Raw genomic sequence first — 18,702 nt, 5'->3', positions numbered from 1 at the left:
GTGGTCCCTGCTCACAAGAGGAGAGGAGGGGTAACAAAGAGAGCTCTGCAGCTCATGGTAGCTTCACTCCCTCTTCCCTCCTCCCTTCCTATGAACAGGAATGGCTCCTCCACTCCTCCCCCTCCCTCCCTGTAACGCCCAGCCTAAGACAGGGTGCGGGGGCGTGATGAACAACTCCTGAAGCTACCTACCCCTCCTCTGCCTGCACAGGAGAACCAACTGCAAAGCCTCCCCCCAGCCTGGGAGGGGGGAGGTGAAGAACCCAATAAGAGAGGAGGTGACGGGGGGGGAATAAAGCTGACGGGGGGCTGAGCAGATGGAGGGGGCTAAAAGGCAGAACTGATGGGGGCTGGCCAGATGCACTTCAGTTTATTTTTCCTTCTGTTTATTGTCATGCCATTAATTTAATGTAGAAACTTTTTCATTTACATTCTGACACACTGAAACTGGACTGTGTCGATACATTTCAACTTAGTGGTACACTTTTAATCAGGTGCTTAATCAGATACAGTAACTCCTCACTTAAAGTCATCCCGGTTAACGTTGTTTCATTATATTGCTGATCAATTAGGGAACATACTCACTTAAAGTTGTGCAATGCTCCACTTTTACATTGTCTGGCGGTCTGCTTTCTCCACAGCTGGCAGCCTCTCTACAGCCCCCCCAGCACCTCCCGCCCGCCGACAGACCCCACAGATCAGCGCCTTCCCCCTCTTCCCCTGCCACCTGCCTGCGGCAATCAGCTAGCTTGTGGCTTTTGGAGGCAGGAGGGAGGAGCGAGGACTCGGCGCGCAGGCTCCTCCTCCCTCCCCTGCCTCCCGAATGCCGCAAGCCAGCTGATTGCCCCGGGCAGGAGAGAGGAGCGAGGACAGGGGAGGAGCCAGGATGCAGCATGGGAAGTAAAGGTGGAGGAGGTTGGGGGGGGCGGAAAAAGAAAGGCGGGTCAATGGTGGGGGCTTGGGGGAAGGGGAGGAGTGGGCAGGCTGAGGGTTCAGCCCCCCACCCCTGGTGCTTGCAGAGTAGGGGAAGCTGCCCTGGAACCTAACCCACCCTATTTACATTAATTCTTATGGGGAAATTGGATTCACTTAACATCCTTTCACTTAAAGTAGAACTTTTCAGGAACACAAGTTCAACGTTAAATGAGGAGTTACTGTACTTTCACAACGTGAAGAAATCAGTAATTGGTGTGCTCCACTAGTTTTACTTGATTGTGTGCTGTGCAATACTTTTCCAAAAAATAGACAATGCAAGCGTCAACATTTCAGGCAGTAACAAAGGGAAATTAGAGGTCCATTCTTCTCATGAGTTTAACTTCTAATTTTAATTTAATATGACAACAGAATTAAAGCAGCATGTTATGGCATTACAGTTCATTTGTATAATTTTGTTTGCAAGATTTTGTTGGACTATTGCCTATCAGCATGCTTAACCTTTTATTTTGAGATTAATAAATCTAATCTGGTACACTTGGTCTTGAAAGGCTGAGACCACTAACTGGTGTCAGGCTCACTTAGGGTGACCAGACAGCAAGTGTGAAAAATCGGAACAGGGGGGTGGAGGGTAATAGGAGCCTATTTAAGAAAAAGGACCCAAAAATCAGGACTGTCCCTATAAAATCGGGACATTTGGTCACCCTAGGCCCTCTAGAGAGCAAACATCTGAAGAGCCCTTTGGCCCTAGAGTGTGCTCTGTGTCTTATCAGGCCTGTCAGAAAATGTAATTGAATATCACTGGTATAGGTAATTAAGCAATTAAAGCATAGCATCACTATGTGTATTACTACCAGGTAAGAGCCAAAATTAAAATGGTTGTGTTCATTTCAACTTTCATTCAGCTTTACAATTGGTATATCATATTTTAAAACCAGAAAAACGAAATAACAGGTAATTTAACAGAGTGTTGGCATTGGGCCTGGGCGATGGTAAAAGAGCAATTGGAAGGAACTGAATATGCAGAGAAGGACTCCCACAACAGCCCCGGTCCCTATCAAACTTAATCCAGTCCTACACGTATCATATTATTGGTCCTATTGGAAATACAGACTAGTGTCATGAGTAACTCCTCACAGCAAGGATTCTAGTTGATTGGTACACCGATCAGCTGTACCACACCACATACACCTCTATCCCGATATAACGCTGTCCTCGGGAGCCAAAAAATCTTACTGTGTTATAGGTGAAATCGTGTTATATCGATCTTGCTTTGATCCACCAGAGTGCGCAGTCCCCGTCCCCCCCCCGAGCACTGCTTTACCACGTTATATCCGAATTCGTGTTATATTAGGTCGCGTTATATCGGGGTAGAGGTGTATTTGTGGCGCTTTGTACTCTTCTTACAATTCTCAACCCTACAACTTTTTGTGACTTTATAATATTGCCCATTAGATTATGGCAGTAATATCATATACACCATTTTTTATATCACAGACTGGATCCACATACACTGTAAAAGTCTAAACTCACTGCAACATTAAGGAGGACCTGTGAAGAAGACCCTAAAACCCATTTAATTCTCCATTGTGCCAACTGCCCCAAACCAACCAGGATGAAGGGACATAGGAATTTAATGCATAAGTGAAAGCCATGCTTCAGGGCCCACAGGCAGAGTTGCCAAAACCACACAATATATCCAAATAACATCACAACTACAGAGAAAAAAATCCACTACAAACACCGAGCCAGCCAAAAGTATTCAGGCAAAGTCCTCCCTCTCCTCTACAATTACAGAGGAGAGGATTCTGAAAGCTTCGTTTTTATTCTATGCCCTCTGGGCCTGCTCATAACTCCAGCAATAGTCTGGCAGCTGGGATGTCACAATGAGACATTGTGGAGTATCACAGATGAGCAGATGGAACCCAGACAGGTGGTGGGATTTTGTTTGTTTTTAAACTTGTTTGTGGGTTGAATGCTACTCCGAGCCTGGTTAGTAGGAACATTCAGCACATAGATTTCAGTCACCTTTGCAATAAATTCACCTTAAAAAAAAAAAAAAAAAAAAAAAAAAAAAACTTAGCAGGAAATACAATTTCAACAAATTGCCCTTCTGGAGCCAGAGTAACAAGGAGAGATTTGATATTTAAACAACAAATAAATGGTCATGCCACACAAGTAGCTTCATCTTACCCAATTTGGGCTTTGTAAATACAAGATTTTACAGCATCTTAACTATGTGGTAAGCACAGTGTTTTGTGTGTTTTATGCAGGACCAAGTACACTTAATACTTCACTTATCAAATACAAAACATTAATAGAAATATGATATATTTGGACAGAGAAATGCATTAACTACTAGAGCTATATCAATTTTTGGAATCAAGCGAGCAGGAATATTCATTAATACAACCCAGTCTCTCCCTGCTCTGATGACTCATGCCCCAAACCAAAGCTTATGAGAGGAGCTGGTCTTACAAACAAATACCATACAAAGCTAGGGGAAAGCTGCAATACTTAAAAAAAAACAAAGCTTCAATACTTTGAAAACATATTCTTAATTTTTTTGTATGTCACTTAAAATTTATAATTAATGCTCCATAAGGTGTTCCAGCTCAGAATCGGACATTCTTACGAATAGAAGTCATGCATTAATTACAACTTTCCACTCAAGCAGCAAATCCACAGGTATCATTATAGACAGATTTATAACAAAACTGTGGTAAGGTAAGAACTGCAAGAAGATGTCACAGTTGAGTATTCTGTACACTCAGTCTGAACTGAGGAATACCACGGTATTTTCAGCAATTCTTTCTTACTCATTTGTGTAGAAATAACCCTTGAAAAATGAAACTTCCTTCCATCCAATTTATTTTTTAGCTCTCACACACTGATTTATTACATATTATACACACTGGTGTGCTGTTAGTAATTTGTTTTCAAATGAAGACAAATATACTTAATAGGCTTTTTCAAACAGACATAAGCAAAATTTGTTTTTTACAAAAATCTTGACAAAGTCTCTAAACAAAGTCCACTAATTTGCTTATAGCACTAATGTACCCATTTTTCTGACCCATTCCCAAGGTCAGTAAAGAGAAAAACTCCATTTGGCATTTGTATTTTATCAAACACTCTCCCTTCTACCCCCAAAAAGCTCATCTATTTGTGAATTACATGTCCTTAACTGATGACCCAACTAGCATGCTGCGAGGATCAAACTCACATACTAATATGTACTTGAGCAACAGAATAGAAGTCAGAGCGGTTGCCGGGAGTCATCCAAATAGAGACTGCCACCTACTGTATACACAGGACGATTGCTCAAAGATGTCTAATTTAATCTTGAAAGGAAAATAAGGAAACAAAAAATTGCTGTCGGTATGTTCTCCCCTCGTTGTGTTTATGATTTTATCCCAACTTTAGTATGTTTGTGTGTTACTCAATATACGTCAGAGAAAACTCAATATACCTCCTTTAAAACCAGGAAAAAAATAATTATACAAAAATCTAAAAGTTAAACTAAACCTCCCCCACTATTGGTTATAGTTACCAATAACATTTACAAACAGTGGGTTTCAAACTTTTTTTTACTGGCGACCGCTTTCACACAGCAAGCCTCTGAATGTGATCCCCCCCTAATAAATTAAACACACTTTTTAGTATATTTAACACCATTATAAATGCTGAAGGCAAGCAGGGTCTGGGGTGGAGGTTGACAACTCATGACCCCCCGTGTAATAACCTCATGACCCTCTGAGGGGTCCCAACCCCCAGTTTGAGAACCCCCGATTTAGATGTGCTAATACTTCTATGAAGACATCATCAGATTCATGCCAATTAAAAGCTACTTCATATTCCAAGGCCAGTTTGAGACCATTCATCCAGGAACTGATTGCTAACAGTGTATAATCGAATATCTCACTAGATTAGGATGCCACAGAGACGACGACTTCTCTTTCAGCTTGATTACAGATCTCAAAAATGTCCCTTGTATACATCTGACAATAAGCTTTCCTTAAAGAGCTATTTTGTAGTTCTACCATTTGTTTAAATATATTGTAAACTTCCTAAACCCAGTGTAAACTAGTATCATTCTGAAAACTAGAAATGAAGAAAATACGGCATTCATTTTTTAAAATCCTATACGTCATTTGACAAGCGAGTTGTCTGCCATCTGTCTTATCACAATACTTACTAACCTGTCACTTAACAACTGTACAAAGATTTCCTATTCAGATAGCTGTATGCAGATTATTTGCCACTTATCCAAATAATAAGTCTGCGGGTGGAGGGAAAGGTAAGTTTGACAGTGTTTGCTCAACAATGATGGCAGAGAAGTAGTGTAAATAGCAGTACTGAAAAGCAGGAGGGATCATGTACCAAATTTTCAAGCAGTAACTTGCAAGTGTAAGATGGGATCGAAAAGTTACACTTTTTCAGCTATAAGGTACAAGATCCTCTTTTTTTTTTTTTTTTTAATCAATACTTCTACTTTGGCTCATACTTTCTTAGTTTCTTATCTGTACATCATTACATTTGAATTTAGCCTTCATTTTAAATAGTGATTTGTAGAGGAAGATACAAATGCAGACCCTATACAATCAAGGCACTTTTAATTCAAACTTCACATGAATTAGCCATCACTACAGCAGAGAGCAGATATGCAATAACATAACGCTACGAATGTTGAACAGTTGCTTTACTGAGCTGTAAGAGCACACTCTTGGCCTTGCACACCCTTCCACCTTCAGACCTTGCATATGTTTTATTAATTTTATTTGCTCAGCTTAATTAAAACATTGGTTGGTTTTCTAGTCCCCAAAAAAATTAAACACAGGGGTTTAGAAGATTTTTAAAACAATGGATATTAGTAAATGAAAGGATTTTGTTGGGACATTTAAAAATGGAACACAGTTTATATAATATTAGAAAACAAAATAAAGTTCAGCACAACTATGGGAAAGCTCATGTCAATATTAATGATACATAAAAAAAATTCTGCAACACAACTGAGATACTTTTACCTTTAGAAACTCAATGCTGTCTATACTATTCTTTGTTGCCATATGCATAAAGGGATATCAATTCAGCATCAACTTTGACACTACTGCATGACTCATCCTAGCCTTGATTATTCCCTCATGCACAACCTACACACTACCTTCCTCATTCCTATCCCCAAGGATCATTTTTCTGCCCTGTGTTCAGCAGATTAAGCATTACAGACAAATACATATTTAAGAGGAAGTATCACTTGAACCAACCAGCCTGTATTAGCTTGCTTTCAGTATACAACTTTGCTCTGAGGGAAGGCGGGAGACCAGCTTCTTACAACTATGCTACATTACTGGCTAGGGGCCAACGCGTACGGATGTGGACAATCCCGAATTGATATTCTTCTCACCGCCAAGAAGGAAGCCCCAATACCATTCCTCAGCATTTCTAAATGCAATTAAAACAAAAGCAGGCCCGTGTCACTTTATGGTTGCCCCCCCCCCCCCCCGCTAGCTCACGGGATCTCTCCACAGAAAAAGGTTAATACCATTATCAGCCCTAACCAGAAGGAGCTCTCATCATCACGAGAGGGTCCCCCCGGCGCCTCCCGACCCTTTCCCCTCTGCCAGGCAATAGGAGCCCGGGAATCAAGGTCCACCCGGGAACCCACTGACAGGAGAGGAGATGAAATGGACAGTGCAGGGCTTCTCCCCAGTCACTGCAGCAGCACCTCCTCCCACAGCCCCGGCATCCCTGCACCCGGCATCTCACCCGTCAGACACACGTCTAAAGCACCCGGGGCCCTTCTCGGGATCCCGCCGGGGAAGCCCAAGCGGGCGGAGCAGGGCTGCCCGCGGGGCTCGGGACAGGGCAGAGCCCCCGGGAAGTGCCCGTGTGTCTATGGGAGCTGCCCGCCCCGCCCGCCGAGGGACCCGAGCTCCCCTGCCTGCCTCGCCGGCTCCGCGAGAGGCGGAACGTGGCCGGGCTGCTCCCCCGGAGCCCGCTGCCGGTGCGGAGCTGCTGCCGCACGGGGAGAAAGCGACTGCGGCGGTCCACGGGGGCTGTTGCGGTCCCGGCGCTCCCGCCTTCCCGATGTCCTGCCCGCACATCCCCCAGCCGCTCCTGCAGCACCTGAAGGGCACAGCCCCGCCGCCTGCCGCGCTCACCGTCCTGTGCTGCTGGCGGTGCCTGCCCAGCCCGGGGAAGCAGCCGGCGGCTGTCAGCGCCCCTCCGCCACCGCTCCGCGAGAGGAGAAGCAGCAGCGATCTCCTCACGGCAGCCGCCATCTCTCAAGTGGAAGCAGCCCGAGCGGCCCCCGCCCCACTCAGGCAGGCTGCACCGCTGGGCTGCCAGGGGCCGGGGCGGGCGTGCAACCACCAGCCAATCACCGGGCTCCTCCCGAGATAGGGCGGGGCTAATGTTCGTCTCGCTCCCTTCTGCGAGTAAGCTGATGTAAGGCGGGACTATAGGGTGTCAATCAGCGGGGACGGTTAGCAAGCGGTGGCCGCGAGGCCGGAAACAGCGCGGGGAGTTCAACAGAGAGGGGGAGGGGCAGGACGGTGACATTCCTCGGGGGCGGGCTTGTAGGGCAGCGGGTAGGGTAAAATGGGTTTGTAATTAGGGTTGCCAATTTTGGTTGGATATATTCCTGGAGATTTAAAATTCCTGGCGACTCCAGGCCAATCATGGAGGATTGGCAACCAATCTGTAATAGACTGGAAAAGGACACTGGGATACCTGGAAATCTCTTGGACCCCAGCTAGGGGGACCAGGTGTCTGGTTCTCGACTGGAACACTTGGTCAAAAAGGGACCCTGGTGGCTCCGGTCAGCGCCACCAACCGGGCCGTTAAGGTCGGATCGGCGGTGCTGCGGAGCCAAGGCAGCCTAGTCCCTACCTGTCCTGGCACCACGCTGCGCCCTGGAAGCAGCCAGCAGGTCTGGCTCCTAGGCGGCGGGGGAGCCACAGGGCTCCGTGCGCTGCTCCTGCCCTGAGCACCGGCTCCGCACTCCCATTGGCTAGGAACCAGTCAATGGGAGCTGGGGGGGGGGGGGGGGCCGGTGCCTGCAGCAGTTTGAGCAGCGTGCGGAGCCTCCTACCCACCTCCATCCCGCCTACTAGTGTCGGACCTGCTGGCCGCTTCCAAGGCGAGCGCACCGCGGTGTCAGGACAGGCAGTCAGCCTGCCTTAGCCCCGCTGCACTGCCCTGAGGCTCCCCAAACCTGGAGCCGCCTCCTGCACCCAGGGCAGGCGGGGCACGATTTGAATACCCGGCGGTGGTCTGGATCTTCGGCGGTGGGGGTGTCCGCTCCGGGTCTTCCGCGGCACTGAAGGACCCCCCGCCGCCAAAGTGCCGCCGGGTGAGTAAAAAAAATTTAAAAGGCTCCTAAGGTGCAGGGCCCCAATTCCGAGGAATCAGGGGAATCGGCCTAAAGCCAGCCCTGCCTGCACCCCAAAGCCCTCATACCTAGCCCAGAGCCTGCCCCCCAGCCCAGAGCACTCACACACCCCCAGGCCCCAACCCCCAGTTCTGAGCCCCCCCAAACCTGGAGCCCCCTCCTGCATCCCAACCCTCTCATCCTCAGCCTTACCCCAGAGCCCTCACCCCCTCCTGCACCCCAACCCCTGCCTCAACCCGCAGCCCTCTCCCACACTCTGAATCCCTTGGCCCCACCCCCCAGCCCGGAGCCCCCTCCTGCACCCCAAACTCCTGGGATCCCTGTAAACCTATATACCCCTGGTGCCCTCTGCCAGCTGGCATGAAGAGGTTCTTGGGTCAAGAGACTTTGAAATGATTTGCAATCAAACAATGCAAATCCTATCCTCAATATTATTTCTAGGCTCCTTTTCAAGACCATGGAGTGGAGAAGGCTGTTAGTAAGCTCTTCTTCTTTTACACACACAGACACACAGAGCTGGGGGAGGACACCACCAAGAGCATCTTCAGCTCAGCCTTCTTCCAGACTTTGGAATGAGAGAGTGCCAGAAGGTTCTTCACTCCTACCCCAGTTCTCCAACGTCCAAAGGCATTTCTGCTGAGAAGTTCTCCAATCCACATAAGCCACCATGATTAGCCTACTTTGATCATCTTTTTTCTCTACCCACAAGCCTGAGAGAGGTCTCGGGAAAAGGCATTGGAACAATACACTTTTCAAAGGCCATAGTAGCTTTTTCCTATTCCTTGTGCCAGTTCCTGCAGTGCATTCTGGGATGTTCCTATGTGGTGCTGGCACCAGCAAAGAGAAGCAGCAGGTGCTGGTTTCTAAGCAGAGGCAGCTGCAGGCATTCCTTGGGGAGGCAAGAGGGCTGTGAGGCCTTTATCTGTGCAAAATGTAAAGAGAAAGGTCTCTCATTAAACCCACACAACTTTAAAAACTATTTTTAAAAGCAATGTCTGGCTGGGCCAATGGGCTTCCTAGGGGATTTCTAGGAACACATGGAGGGGAGGAGGAGGGGGGCATGGCACAGGATAAAAGGTACTGCAAGGGGGCTAAACAGCTGGGAAAGGGCCCCTCCAGCATGGAGGGGTATAGGAGAGAGGGGTACAACACAGGGTGACAGACTGTATGCCTGGGCAAAGGCTCAACCTGGTCAGGGTAACGGTAGAGCACAGGGGAGGCTACACAATAGGACCTGTGCTTCAACTGCAAGGGGAGGAGGGGGAAAGCTACGATACGGTCATATTCAGGCCTGTGTCTGGCAGGCCAGATTTGTCATGACATAGATATGAAATGTAATGATGGCCTTCAAATGCTGAAATCACAAACAGTAGCATCATGTCATGATGACATATGAGGACACCACAACTCAAGCACATGAAATGTCTGTGTGTCTGCATGATGCCACAATAGGACATAAGGACATTACATTTCAGAGTTGTGAATTCTCAACATAACTTCACTCCATTACCACATGGAGTGATGATGTTGCAGCTCAGAGCTATAAAGATGCAAACCAGCTTATCACACTTGCACTTGATATCATGAACTCATACCTTGAAGCACAAAAGTTCAATGCATAACATCACAGATGAATGTGTTGTCACAGTGTAGTAGAAATGCACCATCATTGGACACATGAAAGCTCAAAATGATGAAATCATGACATAGCTACATCACAAAGCCATATAACAGCATCACCGCTCAAATGAAGTCAACAGTATCACTGTGACATGAGGACATCACATGAATGGATGTAATGATGTAGCTTGAGTGATGAAATTACACTAGCATTGTGCCATCAAAGTACACCTCTACCCCGATATAACGTGACCCGATATAACACAAATTCTGATATAACGTGGTAAAGCAGTGCTCCGGGGGGAGGAGGGGAGGGCTGCGCACTCCGGTGGATCAAAGCAAGTTCGATATAACACGGTTTTACCTATAACGCGGTAAGATTTTTTGGCTCCCAAGGACAGCGTTATATCGGGGTAGAGGTGTAGTGAAATCACAATATTGTGTCATTACCTGGTGGTAGAACCAGATGACAACAGAGATCAATATGATGAATTGGGAATGCAATACAATTGCACAACCATGTGATGTTACAATGTCATAGACTGATGAGGCAATAAAGTCAAAGGGCAACAGTATCATGACATAGTCTAACAATATCATAGCTTAATATGATGAGATCATAACACAGCATCATTGTGACAAGTAATATTGTAGCTTAAAGCATGAAGTTATCATGCAACATGACATTGCAAATAAAAATTAAATCGCAACATAACATCAATGCATTTTGCAGAGTATTGCTTTGCTGTGTGCAAATATTGTGACTTCATCTCAGAGTTGCAATGCAGCAGCATCAGGGTATGACATGACATCGCAACTCAGAGCAATGAAGTCAAAATGTAACATCATTTTGTTGTTAGACAACATGCTGCTACAGAGGCTTTCAGCTATTCTTCAGTGATCTTGTGAGCCATGCAGAATGCAAAACAATTCCATTGAAACTGGAAATTGGAATGTTCCTGCAAAATTTGGAATGGATAGCAACATCAGGGTTTTGATGGGGGGGAGATATATGTAAATATATTAATTAAATCTTGCTATGAATGAAGATTTTGATGTATGTGGGGTTAATATGATGAAATGTGTAAGAAATTCCTTGAAAGGTCATTTACTTTGATTATTTTTCTTAGAAGGGACTTCCTGTCTTTGGGTTATTACAGTAACTCTGATAGTTCCTTTTTTAATTCTGTAAAAGGAATATTCTGGAAAGCAAATAAGAGCATTAATTTTGATTTTGGATGTGGCCCCAGAATTGCTGTATTAAGCGATGGGCGTTAAAAAATAATTTTTTTAATGTACAAGTAGTTCCCACACATACCAATATTCTTATGGCTCTGAATAAAATAAAGCGTTTGACTCAAAAGCAGCTGGATCATGTATTTTTTGAAGTCCAAAGCACAAGATGATTGGTTTCCTGATGAAAATTTATTAGAGTGTTCGTTCTGCATGGACGATTTATTGTAAAACTCTGGAATTTCTCTCAGTCTGTTTATGCGAGATGCCAGGAGCTGGATCACAACAACATCAGCTGCAGGCAGCTTATTGCTATGTTTTGAAATCTGCCATGGTGCTGGACAACTACCTTTCTGATTTCTCCCCACTCCATCCTTACTCCCAGTTTTAATATGCCTTTCACTGTATGTTAATTTTTTTCCCATTTAAAGTCACTTTATGTTCACAGAGTGCAGTAAGCTTTTTTTGTACACTTTGACACAGCCATAAACAGCTATTAGTCTACGAATGAGTATTAAGACTTTCAGCATCCTTACTTCCACTTCCTAACCACATGAACACACCAGATTGGGCTTTCGTGAACTAGTACCACCTGGAACAGACTTTCCTCAACAATTAAATTCTGTACTGGGCTTCATATGATACAGAAACATAGAACTAGGCTTCCCTCAACTTGAAGTAGTCAGAATGGGCATTTTTTAAACCAGAACCTCTGATTTTTTTTTACCTCATGTGTAAAAAGTAAATGACAGAGGGATAGTTGGATAAAGTATAGCCCTTTTGAAGTGAATTATAGGAAAATGGTTAAAGGTGTTAAGGCTGCTGTGATCTTCAAAAAATCACTGGTTTTTATAGATTCCAGATATTATTTAGGGCTGTTGTGCAAGACAGACAACTGTTAAAAATACAGACCAGAACTTGTTGGTGAATGACATAGATAAGGTTTTGCTTTTACATCCCTCCGGTCTCTGTGCCATCATCTCTCTGAATCCTACTACTTTCACAGGCTCTCTAGGTCCCAGTACTATTACAGTCTTTCCAGGTCTGGCTGCTACAGTCCTCTTTATGTTTGTTTTTTTCTACCCTTTACCTTTGGTCTCTGGTGCTGCTTTTCTCTGTCCTCTCGCCTATTTGACAACTGCTTTTTTTTTTCAGGCAACTTCTCTAAACAATATAATTTATTTTTTACATAATGTGCTTCACAGACTGATTTACAGAGAGAGATTAATCTCAGTTTCTTCAGAGTTTTTCACTGAATTCTTCTGCAGGGCCCTACTCTATATGAGCAATCCCTACTGCTTTTATGGCTCCTGGACTCAATTCTCTTTCTCGATGGGAAACAAAGGTGGATTCTCCATCATTTGATATCTTTAAATCAAGGCTGATTGTCTTTCTAAAATAGATGCTGTTGCTCATACTGAAAGTATGGGTTTGATGCAGAAATTACAGGGGAAGGTTCTATGGCCTGTGTTATGTGGGATGCCAGACTAGTCTTATTCATAATGGGCTCTTCTCACCTTAAAATCTATGAAAAGTGAGGATTTCACATTCAGACTCTACCTTGGGGTCCCAGTTACAGAAGCACAGGACTTGAAAAACATTGTTTTTGTATGACCTCAGAACATCCACCGCCCACAACAGCTGGAAATCCCACACTGAGCCTGTTGATGCTCCTCAGTGCTCCTAGCCCAGTCCTCATGCTGGCTGGAACTGCTCCTTTACAAAAATAAAATCATGGTGTCAACAGATACCCTAGAGATAAGTGATTTTGCAGGGTCCAAATTTCAAATGTGGACATCTAAAAAGTATGTCCATATCCCACTCTTAGATTGGTACTTGGATATTTAAATGCCTGATTTAGCAAGTTCTAGACAATCTATTGCAGCACCCACATCTGGAAGTTGGGTTTTAACTCTAATATAAAAAATAAATTTCAACAACTGTTTTTTAAATGTTTTCAATATAACAAAGAGAAAATATTGAAAAATAACATAGGAATTTGCTATCACAGCTGCCTGATGCTATAAATTAGAACACAAGTAATTCACCTCCCACTTGAATGCACAACAAGCATGAGACTTTTATTATTTTTACTCTAAGAAAAGATCTGATTTATAAACACCTAAGATAGTGGTTAACATAATTGAATGTATCTTGCAACATTATTTAAAGTCTCCTTCCTTTTTTCCTGCATTTAGATATATCTTGATATTGCATTCCTGGATTCTAATCTGTAACATTAGCGTGGACTAACTTCTGGTTAGTATCAGTAAAATAGCAGCTCTTACTTAGAGACACCAATACTTAACATCATAATAATGGAAATATTAAAGGATCACAGGTTGCCTAGGCCCAAAATGTAGACCCAGTGCTACTACCTACTCGTCCCTGGGATAAATACCGCCCTGTGGTGCCACTGTCCCCTTTGGCATAGAAAGGTGCAAATTGAATCATTCTCTGAAAAGCACTTGTTCCTCGAGAAAAGAAAGCAAGGTCAAAGAAATACAATAAGTAATCTTTTGAAGAGGACTTAGCTCGAAGAGAAATGCACAGAATTCAGTACAACAACAGATGGGTAAAATCCATAAAGATTGGCAATAAGAGTATGTGGATGAATCCTGGGATACCATCAGAAACAAAGAACTGGCTGTGAAAATATTTAACTTGAGAGAAAATTGTTACCTCAGAGTTCTAATTTTCAAGTACATTTCTATATGGGTTTTTATCTTTTTTGACGAATTTATTTAACATGGTCCTAAGGATTATTATACTGACACAAGGGACCACTGCATATAATAAGCAGCCTTTGCAAATAAGTATTTGGATCTGTCTTTTACCAGTCATGTTTTGCTCACTGTGTCCTGCCTCTTTTTGCATAGAAAATTGACAGAAGCACAGAATGGGCTTTAAAATAATGATAATATTTTGCATATACATAGGCCCTGGTTCTGTAGTTGACTCCATGTGAACAGACTTGCACGCAAGCACAGCCCTAGAGTTTCACTCACACAGAGTCAGTGGCAGGACTGGGTCCATAATACCTTTCTTCTAGAAATCTCAGAGCACTTTAAACCCATTATTTGATTAATATTCACAATATCCCCGTTGTGAGGTAAAAAGTGTTAGACCAAATTTTTTTTTACAGATATGTTAAACTGAGAATAATGACATGCCCAAAGTCAAAATGACACACACAGCAAATTAATGATGGGGCCAGCTAAGTCCTGGTTCCTAGTCTAAGGTACTAGCAAGTACATCCTACCTCATATGACCTACTCATCCCATTTGTTATTAAAGAGAGACTTAAAGAGACTTGATTCTACATCTTTTCACTGTTCTAGAATAGTGTTCAACAGCAGCCTGGAATGTGATTCCAGTGTTTTGTCTATCCCGTTTACTATAAGACATAACTATGACAATCTGATTCTATGGTGGCATCCAGATGTACCACTGGAAAGATAATAATTATGGATCAGAATTCAAATAACCTAGATAGTAAATCTGTATGAAGAATAAATTGTTGATGCCCTTTACTGATACTTTTTAAAGGTTTCCTCAGTAGATATACTGTTGAATATAAACAGAAGTTTTACAGAACACTTCACTGGTGTATTTGAAGAACCATCCTCCTGGAAAATATTCATTGTGGTTCAGGAGCTGTTCAGAAATCCTTCCCAGTGATAACTCTGTCATTATGAAATGGCAGTTTCATTAGAACTCCAGTTCAATAATGAAGTCCCTTTTCATTCTAGATTCCCCAAATGCCTCTTTTATCTACATTTTTGTTCAATAATTGCTTTCTCAAAGGGGGTTTCAAAAGTACTCTCTCTCTCTCACAGTTCTAGTTCATTAAAGACTGTCATAGTTCCCAGTTCTTGGACCTTCAAATATGTACTATACATCACAAGATCATTCCTCAGTAATTTCAAATTCCCATATAACTGTGTTCTCATAATCTTTATTCAGCAAAGACTTCCTCAGATTCCTCAGTGTTCTGCAAATCCCCATCCAGTTCTGGTTTCCATGCCTTCCTTGAGTCACCCTGAGACAGGGCCCAATTTGCTAGTTCCACCAGCTGCAGCAGTTTAGTAATGTCTTCCTGAGGTACGTCCATGTCCTCAGATACCTCTCTGGAATCCTGCAATGCCTATTCAGGCACAGTCAAAAACATGGCCAATTAAAATTTTAAATGTAATGCCCTGATTTTTTGGCATTTTGGTATTTGGCATTCCTACAGTCATTGACAGGAAATGCAACTGCTTTTGGAAGAGCTGAACTGAGTGTGACAGGAACGGACTTCACAGCAGGAAAGAAGTTGGAAAAAAGATGGACAGCCTGATACCATGCAAAGGCTAAGAGGCTAGAAAAAAAGCACAAGATGAGAAAGAGATGAAAAGACCAATAATTAATTAACACATGTATACTGTGCTTTAGGATAGTCATTAAAGTTCATAGAAATGGAAATAAAACTGCCAGACAGTGAGATCAATAAGATATTAAATTAAAAAAGACATTTCCAATGCTTGGCACCAAAGGGTTTATCCAGAGAACTGCGGGGGCTCACTGGGGCAGGATACTGGTAATGAGGTACATGACCGTTTCCTTCTAAGTGAAGTCCATCCCTGGTTGGCAGTGGCCAAAAGTCATCACCATCTAATGACTATTCAGTAGTGAATTGTGAAATGAATGTTGTGGCCTCACTCTAGTTCGTATCAGAAAAATGTCACAAGTGAGGATGCTTTCAGCCCCTTTCCCAGAGCTTTATTGCCATCTCTCTGCCAATTTCAACCTCTAAGGTTGCATTTGCCTACCTCTGTTTTTAATAGCACACATGCCCCCCTCAGAACTTATACTCAAATGGCATTTTCATTCTCCTGTACAGTAAGGACCTTTACAGTAAGGACAAGTGTATTTTATGTTAGTCGGGAGCCTAGCTGGAGAGGTAGCTAAAATACTTCACAGTTTATGATTCCCTTTTATTTTTATGCAGGTTTGCCCTTTCAAAAATAAATAAATAACTGATTTCACTATGAACCGATGTCCTATGTGTGCTCCAAAGGAAGGAGAGTATAAACAGTTCTGGTAGCATACTTATTCCTGCTAAACCACTTTCTGAAGAAATTTTAATAACCAGGCGCCTACTTCCAGAAATGGAATTTGTTCACTTGACACAAATTCCCGATTGAAAATTGTGTAAGTTTTGCCTTTAATGTGACTTCCCTGCCAAATTCCCTGCATTGTAGCAATATGAGCCAATTCTCCCAACAGTCAAGCGAGGAGGGGCATTTTTATTATGTTACAAGTCTGAAACTTGAGAAAGTTTTCAACTTTTTGGGTCAAATTAAAGAGGCAGTGTACTGCAGTGACCTGAGTTCCATTGCCAGCTCTGCCACAGATTTACTGTCTGACACTGGATAAATCACCTAAACCCTAGTTCCATTTCCTGTGGACCACCTCTCTTCCCATTCATGATCACATCCACATGGTTCTCGCTCTCCCCATTCATGATCACATAATGCCTCTAGCAATTACACAATTGCTCATATGGAAAAAAATAATATTAAGAAAGCATTTATGAATTTTGGCTGCTTTTAGTCTGATAAGTGTTTTGTCTGTTTTTAAACTTAATTACACTGCTTTTACTCTTCACTTCATCTACCACTCCCTCTATTCTGTTTCTCTCAGCTGGAAATTAGGGGACAGCCAACAATATCTGATGAGCCAGCCCCACACAGACCACCCACAATTGTTCCAATATCTAATAGTCCCATCTTAAACTTCTGGAATCTCTACTTTCGGGCCTGAGCCATGGGACGTGTGGGGTGAAATATATGGCAGAATGCAGGTAAAACAGAGCCAGAGACATATAATTCTCCCCCAAAGGAGTTCAGACACAAATTTAACTAAAGCATTCTTTTTGTAACGAGTATCATCAGCATGGAAGCATGTCCTCTGGAATGGTGGCCGAAGCATGAAGGGGCATATGAATTTTTAGCATATCTGGCACATAAATACCTTGCAATGCCAGCTATAAAAGTGCCATGCAAACACCTGTTCTCACTTTCTGGTGACATTGTAAATAAGAAGTGGGCAGCATTATCTCCCATAAATGTAAACAAACTTGTTTATCTTAGCGATTGGCTGAACAAGAAGTAGGACTGAGTGGACTTGTAGGCTCTAAAGTTTTGCATTGTTTTGTTTTTGAGTGCAGTTACGTAACAAAAAAAATCTATATTTGTAAGTTGCATTTTCACCATAAAGAGATTGCACTACAGTACTTGTATGAGGTGAACTGAAAAATACCATTTCTTTTGTTTATCATTTTTACAGTGCAAATATTTGTAATAAAAATAATAATATAAAGTGAGCACTGTACACTTGTATTCTGTGTTGTAATAGAAATCAATATATTTGAAAATATATAAAAACTTCCAAAAATATTTAAGAAATTTCAATTGGTATTCTATTGTTTAACAGTGCAATGAAAACTGTGATTAATTTTTTAAATCACGGTTAATTTTTTTGAGTTAATCGCGTGAGTTAACTGCGATTAATCGATAGCCCTAATAATTTCCTGAATTAATAAATAATCTCTGCAGGCAGCTGTGCAAAGTTTCTGTGAACTCTCCTGAGCCAATCATAAAGTGAACCCCTAGTGACACGGCTTTATAGCATTTATGTGCTCCTATGTCCATGTGCCTAATATGCTGGCTGGCTTATCCACTCTGTGCATTCAGCATATATTGCTTCCTAATAGGTCTTTTCCATCTTTGTCTTGTAAGATGCAATGATAACAAGGCAAGGTGATAGAGCAGAACATATTGTAACCTATTCATATCCTACCCATAAGGCTGCAAGTAACCATAAGATTCCTGACATAAGAACCAGAATATGTACAAGAAAATTAAAAAAGGATTTGCAGGCCACCTCTAAGAACACAGGTTAGGTAACTCATTTGTGGGCAAGTAAAAGCCATTGGATTTGATGTTATATGCCTCAATTGGAGACTGAATGACTTTAATCACCAGAGAAGTTCAATTCTCACTCAGGAATGCTCAGCTTGAAGTGTCGGTGTGACAGGATGTAACATAAGAATAAGGGGAATAGCTCAGTGTGTTTTCTAGTCATTACAGACATAGATGTGACATAAGTGACAGCCAGTCAGAAAACTCCAATTGTGCCTAGTGTCAAAAGCCATTCTAGAACTTTACATAAAGAAAGATAGCAGGAAAACTTCCATTTAATTACAACCTCTGTGTTTATTTGTTTTATATCATTTTTTGCCAGTGATCTTATTTATGCCATTCTACAGTTTCTACAGAACTCATCACTGCACAGATCTATCCACTTCAGTTTCCTTCAGTGCTTTCATTTATCTAAAATCTTGGAATTGTATTTTTTCCCCATTTGCAAATGGGTCATCTGGCAGTTTGCATGGGAAGCAGACACTTTGACAGGGTCACATGAAAAGTAATTAATTCTAAAAATAGGGATTGTCCAAAACTACTAAAAGAACAGAAA

The 18,702-nt window shown here is 42.7% G+C and overlaps 1 protein-coding gene across 2 annotated transcripts in view; it reads right to left on the bottom strand.

Annotated features, from left to right (window-relative positions):
- Window positions 1-7,335, bottom strand: part of MCU (mitochondrial calcium uniporter) — a 167,643-nt gene extending 160,308 nt beyond the window's left edge. Inside the window, exon 1 of one of the 2 annotated variants that reach the window (XM_005301737.5) lies at window positions 7,097-7,335. In XM_005301737.5, the coding sequence (XP_005301794.1) occupies window positions 7,097-7,216 (120 nt within the window). In that variant the 5' untranslated portion in view covers window positions 7,217-7,335. The remainder of the gene's footprint in view (window positions 1-7,096) is intronic. The other variant, XM_005301736.4, reaches the window with a different exon arrangement.
- Window positions 7,336-18,702: the final 11,367 nt, after the last annotated feature.

Source organism: Chrysemys picta, chromosome 7, assembly GCF_011386835.1.
Source record: "Chrysemys picta bellii isolate R12L10 chromosome 7, ASM1138683v2, whole genome shotgun sequence".
NCBI lineage: Eukaryota > Metazoa > Chordata > Testudines > Emydidae > Chrysemys > Chrysemys picta.
The sequence above is the reverse complement of the archived record's forward strand: the minus strand, read 5'-3'. Positions and strand labels throughout refer to the sequence as shown.